The following is a 10,176-nucleotide window of genomic DNA, read 5'->3' as shown; positions in this document are numbered from 1 at the left end:
GACTGGTGGTGGTGGTGGTGGTGGTGGTGATGGTGGTGGCGATTTACGTGACTCCACCACGCATGATTTCCCTCAGTGGGTTGCCTCCTTCCCCTCCCCTCTCTCTCTCTCTCTCTCTCTCTCTCTCTCTCTCTCTCTCTCTCTCTCTCTCCTATCTTATCTCCAAACCCTATTTCTCAAACTCGTTTCTCTCCCTCCCTCTCTTTCTCTTCTTCCCTCCCTTCCCTTACCTTCCCTCCATCCTTCCTCCCTTATCTCCAGGTCCTTTTCTTCCCATTCTCTCCCTCCCTTCCTCCCTCTCCCTCTTTCCCTCCCTTTCATCCCCATTCTTCTCCCTTCCTACCTCTCTTGCCAAGCCCTTCCTTCCTATCCTATCCTCTTCCTTCTTTCCTCTCCTTCCTTCTATCTTTACCTTTCCCTCCTTCTTTCTTTCTTCCTTCACTTCTTCCCTCTCTCTTTCTTTACCTATCTTCCTCCCTTTCTCCTTCCCTTCATCCTTTTTTCATTCTCTCCCTCCCTTCCTTCCCTCTCTCCCATTTCATCCCTTTCTCATTCCTTCCTTCGATCTTCCTTCTCTTCTTCCCTTCCTCTCTCCCTTCCTTCCTTCCCTTCCACTCTTTCTCCACCTTTCCTTCCCTTCCTCTCTTCCTTACCTCCTTGAGTCCTTCCCTTCCTCCTTCTACCCCCTTCCCTCTTCCCTCTCATCCTCCCTCTCCCTCTCCCACTCACGCACGCACACACGCCGTCACGTTCGCCCCACTCAGGCAGGTGATAAGCAGGTGACGCACAGGTAAAGAGAAACTAATTAGCCATACAGGTGGAGAGGGAGGGAGAAGAGACGTGACGAACAGGAAGAAGAAAGAAAGGAAAAAGGGAGAAGATAAAATAGAGAAGAAGCTGTGACGAAGAGGAGGAGGGGAGGAAGGAAGGAAGGAAAAGGGAAGGGAATGAAGGTGGAGAAAGAAGGGGAGAGGTGATAAAAGAAGAAAGATTGTTATAATTAGGTAAACTGTGAGAGAGAAAGAGAGAAAGAAAAAGAAAGAAAGAAGGAAAGGAAAGAAAAGAAAGAAGTGTGATAATTGGGTAACGGGTGAGAGAGAGAGAGAGAGAGAGAGAGAGAGAGAGAGAGAGAGAGAGAGAGAGAGAGAGAGAGAGAGAGAGAGAGAAGGAAAGGAAAGAAAAGAAAGGAGTGTGATAATTGGGTAACGGGTGAGAGAGAAAGAGAGAGAGAGAGAGAGAGAGAGAGAGAGAGAGAGAGAGAGAGAGAGAGAGAGAGAGAGAAGGAAAGGAAAGAAAAGAAAGGAGTGTGATAATTGGCGGGAGAGAGAAAAAGAGAAAAAAAATGAAGAAGAAAAGCAAAGGAAAGAAACAGGAAAAAACAGAAATTTGGAAGAAAGAAAAATAGGAGAGAAAAGGAAGGGAAATAAGAAAAAAAGGAAAATTGAAAGAAAACTAAGAATGAGAGATAGAAGGAAAGGAAAGAAAATAGGAAAAACAGAAAACTTAAAGAGAGAAAGCAATGAGAAAACTGATTGGCTGGATAAATAGAATAAAAAACAATGATAAAAAGTGAAGACAAAGAAATATTAAGAAAAAGTTTGACAGAATGAAGTGGAAAAGAAAATAAACCGAATAAGAGAGAGAGAGAGAGAGAGAGAGAGAGAGAGAGAGAGAGAGAGAGAGAGAGAGAGAGAGAGAGAGAGAGAGAGAGAGAGAGAGAGAAGACGAAAACAAAAATGTAATGAAGAAAATAAATCAAAGAAAACATGTTAAGAAAATAGACGTAAAAAAAAATTGGAATGAGAGAGAGAGAGAGAGAGAGAGAGAGAGAGAGAGAGAGAGAGAGAGAGAGAGAGAGAGAGAGAGAGAGAGAGAGAGAGAGAGAGAGAGAGGGGCAGATGGGAGGAAAAATAAAAAAAGGGGAGCGAGAAGGAAGGAAAGGGAAAGAGAGAGAGGGAGGGAGGGAGGGAGAGAGAGAGAAAGAGGGGGGGAGGGGGGAGAGTGACCAGCCCTTCTTTCTCTCTTTCTCTCTTCACATGCAAATTTTCTCTCCTAGGACACACCTGGAGGAGAGAGAGAGAGAGAGAGAGAGAGAGAGAGAGAGAGAGAGAGAGAGGGGGGGGGGGTAGGGGCGGGAGAGAATATTATAATTTGATGGATGGTAAAACGAAGGTAAAAGAAAAAAAAATGAAATAAGGAAACGAAGAATGTGATAAAGAATGAAAAGAAAACGGAATGAAAGTAAAAATAAGGAACAGGAAAAGAGGAAGAAAAGGAAAACGAAAGGAAAATAGAAGAAAGAAAAAGAAAAAATAGAAGAAAACGATTACTAGTTGGTTATTGTCCATTCTCTCTCTCTCTCTCTCTCTCTCTCTCTCTCTCGCAAACTGACCACTACTACGCAACACCTCCTCCCCTCCTCCTCCTCCTCCTCCTCCTCCTCCTCTCCCCCTCCTCCTCCTTCTCCTCCTCCCTCCAAGTTTCTCTCACCCCTCCCATTTTTCCCTCCCTCCCTCCCTCCTTCTCTCCCTCCCTCCCTCCCTATCGTATTTACCGTTTGAAAAATGAACATGTCTTCTCTCTCTCCCTCCCCCCCTCTCTCTCTCTCCTTCCCCCACTGTTTTCCCTCCATCCTCTCTCTCTCTCTCTCTCTCTCTCTCTCTCTAAATAAATAAATAAATAGTTGTGTATGTTTATCTTTAGGAGGAAGAGGAAGAAGCGGAGGAGGAAGAGGAAGAGAGGAAGATAGATAAAGAAAGGAACAGATCAAATGATATAGGAGAGAGAGAGAGAGAGAGAGAGAGAGAGAGAGAGAGAGAGAGAGAGAGAGAGAGAGAGAGAGAGAGAAAAGCTGATAAAAAGAGGAGGAAGAGAAACATGGAAAACATGGACTAGCAGGCAGCAGAGAGCCTGTTGGCTCATTACAAGGCTGCCTGCGTTCAGTGATTTAATCAATCCGTTTGCCATAGGAGTGGCTTGCAGGGAAGGATTAAAACACTTGTGTATCTACTCTTGGGAACGTTCAGTTCACTCCCAATGCAGCAAAGTGGCGATCAATGCGTTTCTTGAAGGAGTTGATGGTCTCTGCACTAACCACTTCTGCAGGAAGGCTGTTCCAGTGGCGAACAACTCTATTCGAGAAATAACTCCTGCCGATGTCGGTATTGCATCGCTTGGCTTGAATTGTTGGTAGGGAGGAGGAAGTGATGATGCTGAGGAGGAGGAGGAGGGAGAGGAAGAGAAGATGTAGGGAGGAGAAGGAGAAGGAGGAGGAGGAGGAGGAGGAAGAAGATAGATAGATGGACGTGTGTGTACGGAAGTTTTGTGTGTGTGTGTGTGTGTGTGGCAGGGTCGAGGTGGTGGGAGCGAGAGGCAGGGTGGGAAAGGTGCTGCAGACTCACACGTTCGTAACACCACACCACCACCACCACCACCACCACCACCACCCGAAAACTAAACATCATCACTATTACTCTACATTATATTAGCTTTGACATCACCACCATCATCACCACTACCCGAAAACTTAACCTCATCACTATTGCCTTGCACTGAATTATTAGCTTTGACATCACCACCACCACCATCACCACCACCTCCACCACTACCAATATCACCACCAACTACCACTAACACTGTCAACACCACCACAACCACTACTTTCTATTACTACTACCACTACTACTACTACTACTACTACTACTACTACTAATAATAATAATAATAATAATAATAATAACCAGTACAATTATTCCGAAAAGGCAACTCTGTGTGTGTGTGTGTGTGTGTGTGTGTGTGTGTGTGTGAGATCGTGTGTACGCGTGTGTAGTTTCAATAGGGAGGGTTGGTCACTGGGTTTCGGACATGACCAAATACCTTCGTTCAATAGCGGCGTTAAGGACCCGTGTATCGCTATGGTGGGAACTTTGCCTCTGAGAGATAGATTCTGGGACTGAGCGATACTTTATGAGGAGTAAGAGAGGGAGCGAGAGAGCGGCGGATGTGTGTGTGTGTGTGTGTGTGTGTGAAGAGAAGGTTACGTGAAATATTTGCTAACATGGCGAAATGGAGCGAAGATTAAATGGAGTAAGAATAGAAAGGAAAATATTAAAGTTAGAAAAATAAAAGAAAAATAATAAAGAATGATGAAAAATAACAAGGTGGATGATCAGGAATTTCCGAGTGTGTGTGTGTGTGTGTGTGTGTGTGTGTGTGTGTGTGTGTGTGTGTTAAGAATGTCTGCCATCTTTACCTTTCAATCTGTCTATCTATCTATCTATCTGTCTAATAACATAATTAACTGCCTAACTATCTACCTATCTATCTATCTAGCCACTCCTGTTATCTTTCTCTAATTATTAATCTATCTAACAATTTATCTCTTCATTTACCTTACTAATTACCTACCTCTATATTTACCTATCTTTAATTATATCTATGTACGTAACTAACTTCCTTTGTATCTATCTATTTACCTACATATATCAACCTCTAGCTATCCCTCCTTCCCCCCATATCTACCTCTCCTATCTACCTATCTACCTAAGCTAACCTAACCACCCTAAAACCTCCCTAACCACTCTCTCCTCCTCCTCCTCAGGTCTGGACGCCCTCGCCTACGACCCCAACAAGTTCGCGATGGACTACCACAACATCGGCTTCCGGGAGTGCGCGGCGGAGGTGGCGCGCTACCTGGTCACCATCGAGGGCATGGACATCCAGGACCCGCTGCGCCTCCGCCTCATGAGCCACCTGCAGTGCTACGCCGCGCAACGGGACCTCGCGAGCAAGCAGGCGGCGACTTCGTGGGGTTGGGGCGCTGGGACACAAACTACAACATCCCCAGCGCCGTACCCGCCCCCAGCCTCCACGATCTCCGGGTTCCAGGGGCATGTTCTCCCCCCGCATCCCCACGGGGCGACGCATCCCTCACACCCCGCCCCGGTCAGCGCCCCGACGCACCAGGTTGGCTTGGATCAGTCCCACGGGATGTCCGCCTTCACCGCCCCGTCCACCAGCGGCGCGGATCTCGGGGTCTCCAGCTGTAGTTTAGGCACTGGGGCGGGTCCGGGGGGGTCCAGGCTCCCCACCACAGGGTCCGGCGCCCCCCAGGTTCCCGTAGTGACCATGAGCACAGCGTCGACGGCCCACACGAACTACCACCTCAATCTGAACGCCCACGCCTTCCCCGCCGCCGGCCCTTCCACGCCCTCCCTGCCCCTCAGCAACCCCGTCAACCCCGCGCCCTACAACCCCTCGCTACAGGGCGCCACGGCGGGGGTCAAGCCTTACCGACCCTGGGGCGCGGAGATTGCCTACTGACCTACGGAGGGAGATACGCCCCCTGTCTCCCTCGGTCCCCCTTCATCCTGTACCTCCTACTCCTCATTTTCTCTCCCTTAACACCTGTCGGAGAGAGAGAGAGAGAGAGAGAGAGAGAGAGAGAGAGAGAGAGAGAGAGAGAGAGAGAGAGAGATCTTTACCTATCCCTCTCCTCGATATTGTAACACCTGAAGGAAGAGGAAGAGGAGGAGGAAGAGGAGGGGGGGGGGGTAAACAGAGTCATTCCTGTGATGTAGAGTCTTAGAGTTTCATGTTTCACGTTTCATTTTCGTTTCCCATCAAGATTCGTTTTATTTTCTGACATTATTATTATTATTATTATTATTATTATTATTATTATTATTATTATTATTGAGTGTGCTGATCATCATAATTATCATCATTATCTGTGTATTTATTTTTCTGACACCATCGTCACTACCACCATCACCACCACCACCACCATCACCATCACCACCATCATCACCCACAAGTCTCTGTACATACATAGCAAATAATTAGTGTATTTTTGATAAGTATTATTTTGTATACCTCATCGATCTCTTATTCTTACGATGGAAAAACTTTGAAGATATATAAAAAAAATATACAAACAAATTTATACATGTTGATTTTTACTGTGTCCTACGCCGAGAGAGAGAGAGAGAGAGAGAGAGAGAGAGAGAGAGAGAGAGAGAGAGAGAGAGAGAGAGAGGTTGACAGGGCGAGAAAAGGAAAGGGTTATTGAAGGAGGAGGAGGAGGAGCAAGGAGGGAGGGAGAGAGAGGAGGCGGAGGAGGAGGAGGGAGGGCGAGAGAGGAGGCGGAGGAGGGAGGAAAGAAGGGGAACAAAGGGGAGAAACAATGTGGTGGAGAGAGAGAGAGATGGAGAAGGAGGAGGAGGAAGAGGAAGAGGGAGAGATAAGAAGGGAGGAAAGTGAAGTATATGAGAAGAGAAGAAGAAAAAAGTAAAGATGAAAGAAATATAAGAAATTAAATTGAAAGAAAAAGTAAAGAAAAAAAATGGAAACGGAAATTAGGAGAGAAAAAAAGAAGTAAGGGAAAAAATAAGCGACGGAGGAAGAGAGAGAGAGAGAGAGAGAGAGAGAGAGAGAGAGAGAGAGAGAGAGAGAGAGAGAGAGAGAAAAAAAAGGATGTGGTAATAATAAACAAAAACAATAACAAGAAAATGAAGAAGGTGGAAAGAGAAAAATCAATAAAGGAAAAAATGAAAAAAAAATGAGAAGAGGGAAAAGGATGAGAAAGGAAAACAAAGAGGAAAAAAGATGAAGCAGAAATAAAGAAAATAGAGGAAAAGAGGGGAAAAAAAAGAGGGCGGGAAGGAAATTTGGGGCAAGAAGGAGGAGGAGAAGAGAAGAAGGAGGAGGAGGGGAAAGGAAAGAAAGAGATGATGATGAAGTAGAAATAAACAAGAACAAAAACAAGAAGAAAAAGAGAAAAGGAAAAGAGCGAGAGTGGGAAGGAAAAGTGGGGCAAGGAGGAGGAGGAGGAGGAGGAGGAGGAGGAAGCAGAAGGCGTGTCGGTGGGAGCGGAAGTGACGTCACGAAGAGGCTGAGCAGTGACCAGCGAAGGGTGTCACGTGACCCTTGACCCCCCCTACCCAACCCTACCCCCCTTACCCCATACCCAGAGAGAGGGGAGAGGGAGGAGGAGGAGGGAGAGGTCAGACTGAAAAAGGGGGAGGGGGAAGGGAATGAAGGAAGGAGGGAGGGAGAGGGGGTATGAAGGAAGGAAGGGAGGGGGCATGAGGGAAGGAGGGAAGAGGGGTAAGGAAAGGAGGGAGGGGTATGGGGAAGGAGGGGAGGGGAGTTTGAAGGAAGGAGGGAGGGGTAAGGAGGGAAGGAGGGAGGAGGAGGAGTTTGAAGGAAGGGGAAAGGGGGAGAAGGAAGGGGAGGTTAGACTTAGGAAAAGGGGAGAGGGTATGCAGGAAGGAGAAAGGGGAGGGAGATTGAAGGAAGGGAAGGGGTATATATAAAGGAAGGGGGGAGGGAAAGGGGTATGAAGGAAGGAGGGAAGGGGGGAGAAGGAAGGGGGAGGTTAGACTTAGGAAAGGGGGGAGAGGGTATGGAGGGAGGGAGGGGAGGGGAGTTTAAAGGAAGGGGAAGGGGTATAGAGGAAGGGGAGATGGAAAGGGGTATGAAGGAAGGAAGGAAGGGGGGAGAAGGAAGGGGGAGGTTAGACTTAGGAAAGGGGGGAGAGGGTACGAAGGAAGGAGGGAGGGGGAGGAGGTTGTAAAGAGAGGGGAGAGAGGGGAAGGAGGGGGTATGAAGGAAGGAGGGAGGGGGAGGAGGCTGTAAAGAGAGGGGAGAGAGGAGGGGAAGGAGGGGGTATGAAGGAAGAGGGGAGGAGAGAGGGGAGGGGATATAGAGGGGGGAGGGAGAGAGGGGAGAGGGGGTCTATATGAGATGATGACCCACCCCCTTATTTCCCTCTCCCCTCCCCCCCTCCCCACTTCCCCCCCTTCCCCACCTCCTAGCATGGTTAGGTCAGGAGGTAATAAGGGTAAGTTGTCTCCCCTGGGCGGCGTGGTTGACTGAAAGGCCTCGGTTCGATTCCCCCGCCCCCCCCACCCCTCTCTCTCTCTCTCTCTGGACAAATCCAAATTGCTTATGATCGATGACACCAATAATAATAATAATAATAATAATAATAATAATAATAATAATAATAATAATAATAATAATAATAATAATAATGAAATCTGTGTAAACCAATAAATTCAAACTCCACTAAATTTTTCTTCACTAACGTTGTAGCGCGAGAATGGAATAAACTCCCGCCTTCAGTGGTCCAGTGCAATGAGACTGATTCATTAATATATAAAAACAGCTCGACCGCCACTTCCTTCAATTTGATATCCACTAAAGTAGAAATGCAAAGTCTTGGTGGCATTAAACATTAAATTTAATAGGATTTCACTAAGGGGGTCTGTGTGGTCTGGATATCTATGTAAATCTATCGCTCCTTCCTTTCATATCCCTTTCGTCCCCTTCACTTTCTTCTGTTTTTGCTTCCTCTCTTCCTTCTTTCTTTTCTTCCTCCTTTCCATCCTTCTTTTCTCCCTTCCTTCTTTTATCAACTTTCCTTTGTTCTTATTTCTCTTCATCTAGTTAGTATCTCCTTAATGAGAGAGAGAGAGAGAGAGAGAGAGAGAGAGAGAGAGAGAGAGAGAGAGAGAGAGAGAGAGAGAGAGAGAGAGGAGGACGGGTTGAGTCATGCAAAAGTCAGAAGCTCTTCTCTCTCTCTCTCTCTCTCTCTCTCTCTCTCTCTCTCAAATATTCCCACAGACCAGGAATCGGGAATCTGAGCCGTTTCAGTGACTCCTAATTCCCATTCCAGCTGGTGGGAACGGACGGCGGGGCGTGGGAACGGAGGGAGGGAGAGAGAAAGGGAGGGGGACAGAGGAGGGAGGGAGGGAGAGAGGAGGAGAGAGAGAGAGAGAGAGAGTGAGGGGGAAGTCTTGCATATCGGTGTGAAGTGTTACGATGAGAGAGAGAGAGAGAGAGAGAGAGAGAGAGAGAGAGAGAGAGAGAGAGAGAGAGAGAGAGAGAGAGAGAGAGAGAGATTATGGACATTTCCTTTGTTTGCAGAAGGAAAGGCAGAGGAAAACAGTATTACCAGAGAGAGAGAGAGAGAGAGAGAGAGAGAGAGAGAGAGAGAGAGAGAGAGAGAGAGAGAGAGAGAAAAAAATTATGGAGATTTTCTTTGTTTGCAGAAGGAAAGGAGGAGAAAAATAGTATTACCAGAGAGAGAGAGAGAGAGAGAGAGAGAGAGAGAGAGAGAAAAAATATGGAGATTTTCTTTGTTTGCAAAGGAAAGGAGGAGGAAAACAGTATTACCAGAGAGAGAGAGAGAGAGAGAGAGAGAGAGAGAGAGAGAGAGAGAGAGAGAGAGAGAGAGAAATTATGGACATTTCCTTTGTTTGCAGAAGGAAAGGAGGAAAACAGTATTACCAGAGAGAGAGAGAGAGAGAGAGAGAGAGAGAGAGAGAGAGAGAGAGAGAGAAACCGATCGATTTTGAGTAGGGTAATGGTGAGAGAGGGAGGGAGGGAGGGAAAGGGGAAGAAGAGAAGGGTGGGAATAAAGGGGAGAGAAGGAGGGAGAGAAGGGATGTGAGAGGTGAGTCAAGTGAATAAGTGAATAAGGAGAGAGAGAGAGAGAGAGAGAGAGAGAGAGAGAGAGAGAGAGAGAGAGAGAGAGAGAGAGAGAGAGAGAGAGAGAGAGAGAATAAAACAATACTACTCATAACAAGATAGGAGAGAGGGAGAGAATGGGAGAAAAAAAAAGCGAAGAGAGGGAAAGAAAAGGGAGGGGATAAGAGAGGGGGAAGGGAGAGATAGAGAGAATGAGGGAGGGAGAGTAAATTAGGAAGTGTGAGAAAGAAATAATGAAGGGAAAAGATAATAGAGGAAATAAAGTAGCTATGAAGGAAGGAGGTGAGGTAGAGAGAGAAGGGTGAAGAAGGGAGAGGAAGGGAAGGGAAGGGTGAAGAAGGGAGAGGAAGGGAAGGGAAGGGTGAAGAAGGGAGAGGAAGGGAAGGGAAGGAGGCGAGGTAGGAAGAGAAGGGTGAAGAAGGGAGAGGAAGGGAAGGGAAGGGTGGAAGAAGGGAGAGGAAGGGAAGGGAAGGAGGTGAGGTAGAAAGAGAAGGGTGAAGAAGGGAGAGGAAGGGAAGGGAAGGGTGGAAGAAGGGAGAGGAAGGGAAGGGAGGGAGGCGAGGTAGAAAGAGAAGGGTACAGAAAGAAGAGGAAGGGAAGAGAAGGGGAGATAAGGAAAGGGAAGGAGGACGCAAGATGGATATGGAAGGAAAGGAGGAGGGAAGGGAAGGAGGAAATGAG

The 10,176-nt window shown here is 47.1% G+C and overlaps 1 protein-coding gene across 1 annotated transcript in view; it reads left to right on the top strand.

The window, feature by feature from the left end:
* Positions 1-5,946, top strand: part of LOC126999606 (hairy/enhancer-of-split related with YRPW motif protein-like) — a 13,717-nt gene extending 7,771 nt beyond the window's left edge. The window contains exon 3 of the mRNA XM_050862381.1: positions 4,601-5,946. Coding sequence (XP_050718338.1) covers positions 4,601-5,322 — 722 coding nt within the window. The 3' untranslated portion in view covers positions 5,323-5,946. The remainder of the gene's footprint in view (positions 1-4,600) is intronic.
* The last annotated feature ends 4,230 nt before the right edge of the window (positions 5,947-10,176 follow it).

Source organism: Eriocheir sinensis, chromosome 16, assembly GCF_024679095.1.
Source record: "Eriocheir sinensis breed Jianghai 21 chromosome 16, ASM2467909v1, whole genome shotgun sequence".
Taxonomy (NCBI): Eukaryota; Metazoa; Arthropoda; class Malacostraca; order Decapoda; family Varunidae; genus Eriocheir; species Eriocheir sinensis.
Note: the sequence above shows the minus strand (reverse complement) of the source record. Positions and strands in the feature narration are given on the sequence as shown.